General features: G+C 39.2%; 1 protein-coding gene across 1 annotated transcript; it reads left to right on the top strand.

Moving 5' to 3' along the window:
- Positions 1-1,774: 1,774 nt before the first annotated feature.
- Positions 1,775-2,746, top strand: LOC148016755 (uncharacterized). Its single transcript, XM_087664314.1, has one exon. It carries the CDS (start codon positions 1,869-1,871, stop codon positions 2,400-2,402), a length of 534 nt encoding a protein of 177 aa, XP_087520440.1. The 5' UTR covers positions 1,775-1,868; the 3' UTR covers positions 2,403-2,746.
- The last annotated feature ends 11,958 nt before the right edge of the window (positions 2,747-14,704 follow it).

Below are 14,704 nucleotides of genomic sequence, written 5' to 3'. Positions count from 1 at the left end.
TTTTCCTTTACCATTGATTACAACATAACCATCCCATATGCTACTTTAGTGCAGCACCGTGAATGAATTCATTACTTTAATACATACATAAAATAAGCAATTGATCGTACATATCCAATTGGGACAATACCCCGCCGATGGACCTTTGCTTAATTATTTTTATCTTAAAAGAATGTATCTTCAATGACTTGTTTGGCAATACAATATTGTTTCATTAACACAACTTCAAGGAAAACAAATTCTTAATGGCATTCCGAGCTATAGCTTAATGACTTACCCATAGTTCCTACAACCAACTTTCACATTCTCAGGTATGCTTGTCCATGTGTCTTTCATAGTATATGCAATAGTATAGTTCTGATTTCAAACCAATATGTCCAATGAAACTTATGAAGCAGGCAACTTAAGACACAACAAAATGCGCTTGAGAGGGGGTGAGATTACATAGGTAGAGAAAAATAAATTATGAAACAACCTCAAAAGGCTCTCTAGAAATACATCATATGTGTGCTGTTACTCTAAGCATGCTTCATTCATTATTATGTGTGTGCTTAATAAGAAAGTGGGACAACTGCATTATCTCCAGTGCCAATCATATCCAACATTGAGATGACCCAACAAAGAAAGATGATATTGCATGCACCCATTGCACAAGCCACGTTAAATGCAATGTGCAACAGCACATTGTGCAAGGCACATATCGATGCATTTTAAAAAAATGTATTGACACATTGTTTACATTGACAGATAGACAGTAAGCCAGACAATGATGCATCAGCATGCATGTTGATTGACGGTCAGAGTATGGTCTCAGACGGTGCATGCGAAAGCACTAAGCGCAGTCGAGCATGTAGTTTTAGACGAAGTGCAGGAGGAGCTGTGAAATTCACATGTGCTTTTGTAATCGATCAACGCCCATTTTAACAAGCACTGCAAAACACAGGAGAGACGCTATATGCCTACGTCATCAATCATTTTCTAATTCTAAACACAATGTTTTTTGCACCTTGTGCCCTACCAGTCAACACAATTATGCTCATGAGAAATGGACATTCATGCAAGTGCTCTGAGGATACGAGCACTGAGAGACAGAGAGAGACCATCGCAGGGAGAGAAAACGTATGCAGAACCAGAGTACATAGACGGACATGGTCATGATAGAAGGAGACCTTCGCAGGCAAAAAACAAAAGTGCAATTCCTTGTAGAAGCTAAGATGTGCACCTAGAATGGGAAGAAGGGTCACTGGAGCGCCGCCTCGCAGACGGTGCAGTCCGGCCACCCACAGAAGCGGCGGTGACGATGGAGCTCCCAGCGAACGCAGCGCTGCAAGGAGGAAGATCCGACAGCAGCTCGGTCTCTCTCTCTCTCTCTCTCTCTGAGGCTGGATCGCACGGGCAGAAGTGGCTCCATATTTGGTAGTGAGCCACCATGCATGTCCTCGCCTCACTGCCGAAATTAGCGCGCGGAAGTCGAGGAGATACCATCACACATGGCTACCGGCGGACTTTCTTGAGCACGTTTGCTGCCGTCAACCTTCGTGTGGCCCCCGGCTCTTAAAAGAACTTGATCTGTAAGAGCAGACTTTGAATAAACCATTCCCCTATATTGCCACCATACGGATTAACATGAAATGCGACTAGTGAAATATTAAAAGGGCCTAACCGAGCGCGTGGACTCTGGAGGACGCGTAACTTGGAGCGCGGGACAAGTAGTTGTGAAGCGTTGACGTTACACACAACGGACGGAGAAAGAGACATACACGGAGTCTCACAAAGACACAAACAGGGGCAGATTATAGATAGACATAGAGCGAGAGCGAGAGAGAGAGAGAGAGAGAGAGCAGGAGGTGGAAGCGGCTGTGAGAGAGATGAGGAGGGAGGGGCGGCTGCATGGGTACGAGTTCGACCGAGTGCAGTCGCACATCCGCGTCAAGGCATTCAACGTGGCCACCAACCGCTCCAAGCAACCCTCCGAGAAGGCAGGCCGCCCTTCCTCCAAGTCCCTCAAGAAGATCAAGGGCCAGCGCAACAAGGCCTACGGCGCCGACGTCGCCACCAACCACAGGATGAGCGACTGGTCCCTCACCGCGCTCCACCTCTTCGATCCCAACCCTAATCATACTAACAACCCTGGCAAATATCTCTCTTACGACCAGCTACATCTGCCCCATCCTGCACAGAGTCCCTCTTCTCATTCCTTGATATTAACCGAGCTCTCCGCAGAATCAGATGATCAACACTGCTTAATATATCACTCCGCCGTTGCAGGATATTGGGCAGAGCCGTCTTCATCCTTTGAGCCTTCTACACTCACAATTCCGCTCGCCTTGAGCGAAGGCGATTGGCTCGACATTGGATCACACGACCTTGATGAGGACGAGGACGAATGGTACCTTTGCTGATCAACGTCCCCTCTCTCTCACGATCAATAAACGCACGACTCTAAAGGGCATGCTTCGAGATGTAAAAGCCATTGGGTAGGGAAGAAATTCCACTACTATATTTACACCCATTGATGTATAAAAGCATGAATTTGTATCTACTCCTACACCTCTCGGAAGCTAAGCTATGAGCTTTATCATTGAAATTTGTATTCAATGACGTTAATGGGCTTTATGATTCAAATATGTATTCGACGTTCTTGTAGTCATGACTGGGACATGTAATGAACCAAAGCTATGTACAAGTTACGATATATGTATGCTTGTGATCCAAGTACAACTAACGCTTTGTCCAATAAAATAGTGAGTACGTAAACTAACAATTGTTAGCATATGCACTTGCTGTCACATTATGTGTCATATTATCACTTCTTGTATCAAATCCTAATCTAAAGCTCCTCTAACACTACAAGGAAATAAGATGCAAGCAAGCAAATAGACACATTTTGTAAACTAGAAAAAGTATCGCATGCATATATATACTTGTGTTTCCAGTTGCATTACAATACCTATATCTATAGGTGTGTCTGGATGCAAGTTTCATGTGATTCTAAACACACATTTAAACGCCATTGCAAATACCTTCTTGTTTGTAATTTTGTTGTGACTTTAAGCGCATCTTACCATTATAGATGCGGTCCTATTTGTAACTTTCATACATTTTTAAACATGTGGCTAAACATGTTAATAGATACGTTACTTGCTGGCAGAAAAACCAAGGAGCTACTCCTAACAAAATTGTGGTTGGAGCCACAATACTACAACCAACAACTCCCAAGTTTCTTTTTGCCCCCATCCTGCATGCACATTGAGCATGATTTAGATGACTCAAATCAACATACCAAAAAATCACAAGAAAATTATAAATTGACATAACAAAATACATAATGTGAATATAAAACATGAAAAGAGATTGACCAGACAATAGTCTTTCTTGCATTATAAGATATACATGGGTGTACATAGAGCTTTCACTAAAACATATAGTATATACATATAAAATTTAAAAATGAAAATACATCAAAAAACATTTTGACATGTCACACTCCACAATTAGAATGCACCACGGTACAACCTTTCAATTTATCAATAAACCATCAAAATTATCATTGTTATATAGTAATGTTTGCATATACCAAAATGTATTTTAATGAATGCATGAAATACTACCGATGCATATATTGATTGTTGCATATGAAACAACTTATATTTAGCAAGGTGGCCCCTTGCAAAGCCATATCCTTGCTACCTACATCAGCTATCCTGTAGACATGGATTGATTTAACTATCTATAAAAACCCATCAAACTATGTTTAAAAATATCATATTTATCGTAACAAATCCAAACGATATATTTAGACTTTGAATAAAACATCAAACATAGTAGTGAGCACCCAAGAAAATTATTTTGAAAATAAAAATGGTACAATACTAAATAATAATAATATTTAAACCTAACTTATAGAAATACAAGTGATATAACTAAATATAGTGTAAGAAATTATGATTTTTAATGGTGTTATTGAATATATATCTATATACAAAGTAGAAAGTGATGACATCCCTAATCAAATATCTCATCCTCATGTACTCTCTCCTCCACCAAATGTTGGCAATAAGAAAGAGGCATAAATTATAGTAAATGCTAAAGGAAACATAAAATGCAAGCATGTTAGTATGTAAAATCCAACTACCCCTCTTCCCTATGTATGCAATCTATCCAAAAGCATCATAATCTCATGGCATATCGCATATTCCTTTTTCTAGTCTAGTCATCAAATGTCTATTTTTTCCATATGAAAAAAAAATATACACACAATAAATATTAGATTGGCATGCATATTTGTTGTCTCCATTTATTAAAAGTTGCATATATTTCCTTCTTTATCTTCTCCTACGACCCCCCATCAAGCTAGCTAAGCTTTTGTAGTCCATTGTTATATGTATCATGTTCTTGAATGATGGCAAAATAGGTGCTTATAACAAAATTAGTCTTTTCAAGGTCTTGCATTTTCCATCTCTCTACTATGCTATGCTGTTATACTGTAGAGCGTAGCAATGACTCTTCTTCCTTTTTCATTCATGATAAGTTCATCTATATGGTCATCGATTAAGTTTCGGGAAAGTTAGTATATGTATATCCTCTACATTACGTGCGCTCAAGGCCTATTTATAAATATCCTTATCTGTGAATTTTTCCTAAATAAAACATAACCCTTTTCTATTCAATTTGTAAATAACCCCTTTATATTATACCCTTCTATATGTAAAAAATGTATAAAATTTATATTTTAAAAATACCTTATTTTGAACCCACGTGATGCATACATATATTCACGAGTAACTTACCCGAGGATTAAGTATGAGAATCTAGGAGAAATCATAGATATTCCACATCTCCAAAGTACAGAACGTAGGGAGGGGTAATCATTAGCAACAAGACTAGCTAAATTAGGCCTAGCTTGGTGAGGTATAGTATTGGTGCGCAAATCGGATGCCGTATGTATGCGTAGTGAACGCCACAAGGTCCCCAATTAGAACAAAGAACTCTACTAAAACTTATAAAGTAAGAAGAAGGTTTTGCACAACATGAGACAAAAAGACAAATTGGGTACAATCTCCCCCCCATGCCTTGTGTGAGCGCTCCACAAGGCATGTATTTATAAATTTATTAATCTCTAAGCTAAAAATTATCCCAATTTACAATTAGCATGCTTTGGCTTTTGTGTTTGCTTTAGTCCAAATAAAGAATAAAGCAATTGGGCATCCAAAAAATGAGGATGTGCCCAAATACAATGTCCAATAATGAAATAGTTAAACCAAGTGCCTATGCGGATACAAAATAATAAATGTTTGTCAAGTGCTTTAATAAATAAGCCCGCCTAAATAAATATTACCGCCATGTCTTTAATGATAAGGCACGCGCCCATAAAAAATAATAATTCATTCTAGGTAATCTGAATATACGCCATCGCGTAGTGCTTCCCAATGCCATCGCTACTTGTGCTACACATCAACTACATGATTCACAATTGTTAGAAAATACTAAAATTAAACCGACAAAAGTGAATACCTAGCAGTCTTCAGCTACAAAATAAAAAAATAGGTTGGGACTCTGTCCAAATCTTAATTAAATATGACTGCACTCTAAACTCATAAATGTCAATTATTTCTATCTTCCTCTCTCTCTCTCTCATTTCCTCTCCCTCTCTCTCCCTCTTTCTCTCTTTCTCTCTTTCCCTATTGTATTTTACAGAATCGCCCGCTATGGGATCACCCACATGCACATTAAATTAATCTGACGCCCGAAAAGGACAGGTGTCCCTGTCAACTTCTCGCACAAGGAATCCACCTTGTGTATGAGCCCCATCAAATAAATATAGTTTTACGGAATCCATCGCAAAACCTCACGAAATCCACTGTGGAATAATAACCTCATGGAATCCACCATGGTCTCACGGAATCCACTGTGGAATATACCTCCTGGCATCATGAGATAGAAATTGTCCTCAATTGCTATTAGCTCAATGTGGAGTGAGCAGTGAGGGATAAGAACTTAGGTCGTGGGCGTGTATCCCTTGGGCCTCTACATGATGATTTTTAAACTTAACCAAATATCTAGAATATCTACACTTAGTTCTAGTGGTCATAAAGTCAATGTTTAAAATTCGTTTCAGGTCCAAGGATTTCAGTTTCTTCTTCTAATAAAGGAGGGTTTTCATAGATAGGATGAACAGGTAGTTGGCCTCTAAAAGGTCATAACAAATTGATATGAAAAGTATTATAAATTTTCCAGTGTTGGGATAGTTCTAATTTAAATACATTGTCATTGATTTTGTGAATGATTTTCAAAGGTCCATAAAATCTAGGTGCTAACTTAACAACAGGGTATTTCTCAACACTCTGCAATCTTCTCTTTTCAATACATAGCCAAACATAATCATCAACATTGAAACTCATGGCTGTTCTTTTTTTATTAGCTTGTTTAGTGTATGTTTGTTGGGCTTTCACAATCATATCTTTGACTTCAACAAAAATAGTAGCATGCGTATTGGCAATATCATCAGTAGCTTTAACTTTGTTTGACAATGATGTGACAGGTGTAGGCAATCTATGTCCATAAATGATTTCAAAAGGTGCTTTTTGTTTAGCTATGTGTGGTGTGTTATTGTATGTAAATTGAAGTAGATGCAAGTGTGTATCCCATGCTTGTGGTTTTATTTGTGTTTGAATAAGGAGATGTTTGATACTTTATATAGTAAGGCACTCCAAAAATGCTCATTGTATTGCCGAATGGATTCACGATCTCTTTGTTGCAGAAGATCCCATTGTTTGATTGCTTTTTCATGGAATTGAGGTGGAAGAAAATTCTGCAAAAATTTCTTTTGGAAGCCCTCCCAAGTAGTAGGAAAATCAATACTCGTGCGGACAATATTCCACCATAACGATGCTCTGTCTACTACATGGTTAGTGACACATTTGAGTTTATCTTTTTCAACGTACTGCTCTTCATGGAAATAACCATCAAACTGATTGATAAAAGAAAGAATAGTTTTTCTGTCACATTGCCCATTAAAAGTACAGAATTTGAAATTTATTTTACTTATCTTGGCTTCTTTCCTGAGAGATTGTGAGTCGAGTGTCACATCAATTGTAAGTCGAATAACGTCTTCGAGTTGCGCTCCATCTTGATCGATAGTGGATCATTGAAGTATAGCCAGTTATGCTTACAAAGTTTGACGTGCTCTTCATTCCTCGTGAAGTTGCATCATAATTAGATCCAATTTTTGCTCCATGGTTGGTTCCAACAAATCACCTTCGGCCATAAAATCTTCGTTTTGATCGGACATTCTACAAAATCTCAAACAACCTCGCATACTCAAAATCTTGTTAGAGGGATGAGCATAGCTCAAATTTGGGTTTACAAGGCTTGCTTTTTTTTAAAAACATGGCTTTTTGCAGTCTTACTTCTTTTGCGGGTACGAAAATTGATGACAGTCTTCTTCCAAGTAGGAAATAGACTGCGTGTAGCAGTCTGCTTGTTGGAAATCGACTTTGTCAAGGTGCAGGTGTGAACAGAGGCTTGTTGAAGTTGCAAAGCAGATTTGAGATTGGTTTCGTGTGAACTTTCACTATGGAAAATATTGAAGATTGAGTTTTGAGCCTTAGTAAGGCTTAAGAGCTTTAAGCTTTAGATTAAAACAAATCTTAACTAATCATTTCATCAGTGTGAGGACGATGCCAGCTTTTTCACAGCGACGACGGTGATCAGTACGTCTTGCCACCACGGTTCATTGGATTGTGATGAGCTTAAGCTTTTTATAAATCTTATTAAGCTTTGTAATCTCGAAATTAATGAAAGTTTCTTATCTTCTTCTCTAAGAAGAGAATGACTTGCAAAGGAGCTTGGGAAGTGGTCCTTCGTCGCTTGGAAGTGGTCTTCGTGATCTAATAGCGCAGCAGGGGGTTCTTCACTGCCAGGAACATGTTGGTATTGACGGTTTGTCATGAGATTGCCTGTAGAGCCCGTTCGTTTCTCTACGAGCTTTGACTTCGCGTGAGATGCTAAGCAATTGGAAGCCCTTGATCTCACCTTCACTCTGATACCATTAGTGCATAAATTGGATGTTGTATGCATGTGTAGTGAATGCGAAAGGTCCCTAAGAACAAAGAACTCTACTAAAACTCATAAAGTAAGAAGAAGGTTTTGCACGACATGAGACAAAAAGACAAATTGGGTACAATCTCCCCCCATGCCTTGTATGAGCGCTCCAAAAGGCATGTATTTATAAATTTATAAATCTCCAAGCTAAAAAATAGCCTAATTTACAATTAGCATGCTTTGGCTTTTGTGTTTGCTCTTGTTTAAATAAAGAATAAAGCAGTTGGGCATCCCAAAAATTGGGCTGTGTCCAAATACAATGTCCAATAATGAAATATTTAAATCGAGCATCTATACACATACAAAATAATAAATATTTATCAAGCACTTCAATAAAAAAGTGTGCTTAAATAAATATTAGCATAACGCCTTTAATGATAAGACACGTGCCCATCAAAAATAATAATTCATTCTAGGTAATCTGAATATACACCATCGCCCGATGCTTCCCAGCACCACCGTTGCTTGCTCTACACACATCAACTGAAGCATTCACAATTGTTAGAAAATAATAAAATTAAATCGACAAAAGTGAATACCTAGTAGTCTTTAGTTACAAAATAAATCAATAGGTTGGAACTCTATCCTAACCTTAACTAAATACAAGTGCACTCTAAACTCATAAACGTCCATTAATTTAAGTATGTATTTTGCAGAATCACATGCTGTGGAATCACTCACGTGCACGTTAAATTAATCTGATGCCTGGAAAGGATAGGCATCCCCGATAACTTCTTGCACAAGGAATCCACCTTGTGTATGAACCCAGGCAAATAAATATAGTTTTATGGAATCCACCGCAAAACCTCACGAAATCCACCATGGAATAATAACCTCATGAAATCCACCGTGGTCTCATGGAACCCACCGTGGAATATGCCTCCTAGAATCAAGTATTAACATGGATTAGACTCTAGACAAGGGTAAGGGAGTAAGAGCTCAATCTAGTATAGTAGGTGACAAATCCTTGAGGAAAGCTTGGTGTCACTTCTCCTAATGTAAGAGAAGGTGAATTTGGAAGAACTCCCTAATGGCCTAATGGATGGAGAGAGTAGACAAGATGCTAGTGATTGTCTAGACTCCTACAATGATGAGGCGATGGGATTCCATTGAGCTAAGGGTCACTATCCCAATGGTGAGATTGCATTGTCACCTTCAAAAAGATTGCAACCACCACAATTGTGAGAATCTAAGGAGCAATGAGCACAAGTGCATTGGCTCTATATACTTTGAGCCAGCTTTTCTGACCCTTTACATGATATAAATTGTGAAAAAGACTCCTATCTCATGTTGATAAATCATTTGTGGTCTTTAGATCCATGTCAATCATGAAGTAGCACATCTTCTTATCTATCATGTGATACCTTATATTGATGGGTATAGTAGGAAAATACATACAAATAAGAAATTTTATATTTACTTTACTTTGTCTTTGCCTCTCTACCTCTTATATACTTCCTCTCTTGCTCTTTCAATCTCCTTTTTTACTTGTGTTTGTTGATCAAGACTTAGTGTTGTAATGAAAGATCATAGAGTTGACTCATATGTAGCTTAACAATCTACAAGTACAATCTTTCTTATGTTAATAACTAAGCTATCTATTCTACTTTGTCAACATATTTTCTATCCCTTTCTTGGACTAACCTAAGACTCTCTTCCTCTTCCTTGCCTAATTCTTACATTTCTACCCTAAGAGTACATCTAGTCTAGGACTTATCCATATGAGCTTACCTATAGCGAAGCTTACTTATACCTAGACAAGTTTTCCTACATTTGAACTTCTATAAGACGAAGAAGCTATCTATAATTAAACTTAATTACCAAGCTTACATTGTGACAATAAATTCAAGTCTAAGTTGATCCGTTGATAAAGGTAACAAAAATAATCTAGGCTCTTATCCATAGCGCACTGATTTTCCCATCCATTTATTTTCCCTTCAAAACAATCAAAAATACCTATCTAGACTCCTTTCAACTCATCCACTTAACCTAAACCCAACCAACCTAATTCTTGGTCTCTTTGCACGCCTAGTTGCATAGAGATTCGAATGTTTCACCATCTCCATCACAAGTCAAAGCAAAAGCTCACAAAGTCATTTTGCAAGATATGGTTCTTCTTAGCATATAGGTCTTCAATCTTGATTGTCAAGTTCACCTTGGGATATCTCAAAACATGATCCATCCTCTTAATTCTAGGATCAAGTCTTAGAAATGCTTCACAGTACTCTTCACAAGCACTTGGCTATAATATCTAAGACTCTTTGACTTGAGCATAATTGAAAGAAGTGAAAACTAGTATCAATCACATGGTAACTTAACCAAGAAAAGTTGTTAATTCTTAAAGTCCCTACCTAACCACAAGTACACTTCAACTTGTCTAGCTAACTACGCTAAATATCCTAAGTTGCTAAAGGTCATCATTCCCAATAAATCATTGAATGCATTGAATAGAAGCATCATTAGGGGGAATATGTACTCGAAAAGGCCACTTTAATTTAAGAGTTAATGACTCTCCTAATGACAAGAGATTTAAGGTAAACCAATGGGAGAGGGGGTGGTGTGCACATTTTGACCACTCCCTTTTTTCCATTTTCCCTACCACTTATAGGCTTGTCTCCCTATGTCCCCTTTAAACCCCAAACCCCCCCCCCCCCCCCCCCTCCCCACCGTTTCGAAGCATTCCTAATTGTATTCTTCTCCATCTTAGTATTATTCACTGCTCTATCCCAATGGCATCTAGATGTCAACAAAGATGACCTCATAATTCCATATCTGCTATCTATGTAGTCAATAGAAAGGATAAGCATGGCAAATACGAAGAAGTATTATTCGAGAAGGATTTATGGTTTACATGAAGCCTTTAGCAATAGGGCCTCATCAAGTTCATCACTATGATAAACTATAAAATCATGTGTAAAAGTAGAGTGCTTGGGTTTTGGGAGGCTCAAAATGGTGTAGTTGTTGCATTCAAGTATGTGTAATAGTGTCAAGGACTTGAAACTACTCTTGGGATTACTCAACATGCGACTCCTAGAATTGTAAGTCACTACTTTTATGGTCTTAAATTTTCATATGTTATTGAGGTTTTTACTTATTCTCTCCTATCGAACATTTTTTCATTATATCTTGTTGAGGATCGGCCTTTGAGAAGCTTGTTTAGAATATATAAAGCTTTACCAATGGATGTGAGTGAGATAATAATGATGGAAAAGTCATCATAATACCTTCGAGATCATAAGATCTTCTAAGCTCATGTATATTGTGCCTAAATTAGTTAATTCAAGTAGTTCTCTTAGTTTACTTCCTTGTCCATCTCTTAGTACTTTGGAATGGTCCATTCCAGATGAGTGAATGCTTCAGACATTAAAAATAAAGATTATACATGACATTTATAGCTTGTTGATGGGCCTTTCATGTTTTTTTCATGGTCTATGCCAATTCATATTTTTGCTTATATCTTTAAAACCACTAATACACATCATTGTTCCTTCATGTTCATTTGTAAGGACATAAATGAGGACTTTCTTAATTTCAATTTTGAAGAATGATAGAATGAGGTGGGTGGGGTATACAAAGTTGACATCTTTCCAAGCAAAGTGGTGGTCCCTAGTGTTATCTTTCATCACTTGATTGCACATTTATAATCATGCATGCACTTCTATTACTGATGTTGGATGAAGAAATCAAGACAATGGATTTACTTAAGAGTCCACTAAAGACATGAGACAAAATTTTGATATTCAAATTCATATCTATCTAAAGTGTAATGATTGAGTCAGTCACAGTGAGTAATCGATTGTTGAAGCCTCTTAAACCTTTAGGAGCATCTTATATTGATGGGAAGCATTTGTATAGAGCCCAAGGAGCCCACCTTATAGAACATGTAAGATTCTAGGTAAGTTAAAAGGAAATGATATTTTATTTAGTGAAATTTATAGGTGTGGGAGCTTTCGCTCAACTGCCAAGACCCATGGACCGCTTATTGTTCCAAGCATTCCAAGCGAGCTCTAATGGCTACCTCTCACATAGCTGACACGCCCTCGATCCTACGAGTGTAGTGAGCTTACCTTGATGCCGATATGAGTTGCTTCCTCTCCCCTGCACTCCGGTAGCTCCACAATCCTAGATGCTAGCTCAAGCCTCCTCCATCTCCAAGCTCCAACCGTCATAGCTGGCAAGAGAAGAAAAGAGAAGAGAAGAGAAGAGGAGGTGGTGAAGAGCTTCACCCCCTTGATCCCTCACTCCCACTCACTCACTCCCTCACACTCACAATCACTCCCTTTCTCAAGAGCACACACGAGCAAGGAGAGGAGAAGAAGAGAAGAGCTCTTGTTGGGCACACACCAAAAGAATGAGCTTCCATTCACTTTTTGAACTTTATATATACAAACCCTAAAACCCCATGGGCACCCATCCTTTTTTACATGACCGGCCATTGTGGCAAGGTCCCTTTTTCTAATTCCCTCTTTTTGCTTCATGCCCTAGGCCTATATTCGACTATTCTTTTACAGGTGGCACAGGAGGAAGCCTGGCGCTCTTTTACAAGAGTCTTTGGAGTTTTTGAGGCACCTTTTATTTAAAGCTACGCTTTTGGCCCCAGCTTAGCTTTGGAGACCGCCTGCGTGTCCTTGCTCCTTTTCCATCTTCTTTATGCTTTTTCATTCGTCCTTCCCCCTTCTTGGCTTGGGGTTAACATTACCCCCCTACGAGATGGGTGCCAGTCCCATGGCACTCTAGTCGACTATTGGTGTTTTAAGGGGCAGTTGGCGGAGCAGCCATGTCAGGGCAGGGCAGCATGTAGACTCGGGTGCTCGTGGAAGCGTGGTAGTAAGGCTGGTTGGAGAAGTAACGGATAACGAGTGGTTGACGAGGGCCTCCGAAGTCGGTGGGTGGGTGCGTTGGTGGTGCTTGGAAGGACAGGGAGTGGTGCTCCACCTAAGGAGGGGGGTGTCGATCGTGGTGTGCAATGCAAGTGGCTCAGGGTGACAGGTCTAACCATAGCGAGTGGCCTCCCTAGGTATGTCCTGCCCTTGATGGGCCCTAAGCGTGAAGTGGGGGAGTAAAAAGAGCTAGGGGGTTAGGAGCGGAGCCGGCTGACCAAAGCCACCGGGCACGCCTAACTTGAGGACCCTTAGGTGTGGTGATTGTGCTTTATGTGGTGCTGAGTGCTTGTGAAAGTGAGTTGTTTTGTTTATTCCATGCGTAAGAATCTGCCTACACGGTGTGCTTTTTTTTTGGGTATTATACCAGGAGAACGACAGCCTGCACCTAATCTTCCTTGTCTGATTGAGGCAGAGAAGGGGGTCGGATAGACTTGCTAAAAAATTGACAGCTTTGCATGTACCCTTTGAGGTTCATGCGGACGTGGAGGGAGGCGGTGGAGAGGAAGGGATGGTTGAGAGAGAGAGAGAGAGAGAGAGAGAGAGAGAGAGAGAGAGAGAGAGAGAGAGAGAGAGAGAGAGAGAGAGAGAGAGAGAGAGAGAGAGAGAGAGAGAGGAGTTGCCAAAAAAAGCTCACTCCAAAAGCTTGTTCCTCACACACACACACACACAATCTTGAACATGCCACTACTAGTTATTATGTAAATAGCTTTACCAAAGGTTGCAACTAGGCTTTGAATCTCTCCATCAAGCTAGACAAGGAGATTAACAAGTGTGATGCAAATTGGGCATTCTTGTTGTAGAATTCCTTCAAGAGAGAAGGACGAAGACCAAGGAAGAGCATGCACGAGGTTGCCTTTGAAGCCCACAACATGGCCCAATATCCAATCTCTTTGTCCCTTTGAGTCCATCAGTACCATATAGAATTCCTTACCAATAAATCTATATTGGACTAAGGTTGCCTTTGATTGATAGGTCACAAAGAACCATCTTTGAAACTTGTCTTCATCTAATGGATGGCCCATAAAGTATAGATACAAACCAACAAAAACAAAGGTAGTACACCTTTGAGTGATGTGCACCAAAGAGAAGGAAACATGAGCCTTGAATACCCAATGACTCGCTTCACCAACAATGCTCTTCTAGGATTCATTATAATGGGCTTAATCAACATGGAGAAGCTTCCCTACCTTTGCCATATCCACTTAAGGCTCTTTGTTTGTTTGTAAGAAGTCTATCCATTCATCGCCATTAGTTTGCAATCTCTTCTCCACTCTCTCTCTTTTGTCCTTCCATGGTCTCTTACCCATTGCATGAATGAATACAAAGGATGAGGCACCATGTGATAGAAAAACATGCCAAGTAACTTTTAGGTCCCTTACACATATCTACAAAATCATATGTCCACTAGATGTGTGGAAAACGTTTATTAGTCCTGACAAAGTAGCATAGCATGAAGAGACGGCTGGGGGATATAGTCACCCAAGGCAAATAACTCATGCATGTTCATATGGTGCGAAAGTTGAATGATCCCCTTCTTTGTAGGATGTTTGCTGTTGCCACTTGTGCTAAAGTGATTTGTTGATGTGCAATGGAAATTGGTAATGCTATAATAAAAATGATGTGTGTGCATAAGTGAATTGATTTTGAGCTATTATTTATGTGTTTGCATGTCCAATCTGTTTGTAAGGGGCCTTAATGTGGGCTGGAGCCTGGTATGA

Source organism: Lygodium microphyllum, chromosome 23 (assembly GCF_053477565.2).
Source record: "Lygodium microphyllum isolate KBCC chromosome 23, Lygodium_microphyllum_v1.1.10, whole genome shotgun sequence".
Lineage (NCBI taxonomy): Eukaryota > Viridiplantae > Streptophyta > Polypodiopsida > Schizaeales > Lygodiaceae > Lygodium > Lygodium microphyllum.
This window is presented reverse-complemented; position numbering and strand designations above follow the sequence as displayed.

What these genes read in the sequence shown, in the direction of transcription:
- LOC148016755 (XM_087664314.1), top strand. Translation starts at nt 1,869, where the DNA reads ATGAGGAGGGAGGGGCGGCTGCATGGGTACGAGTTCGACCGAGTGCAG.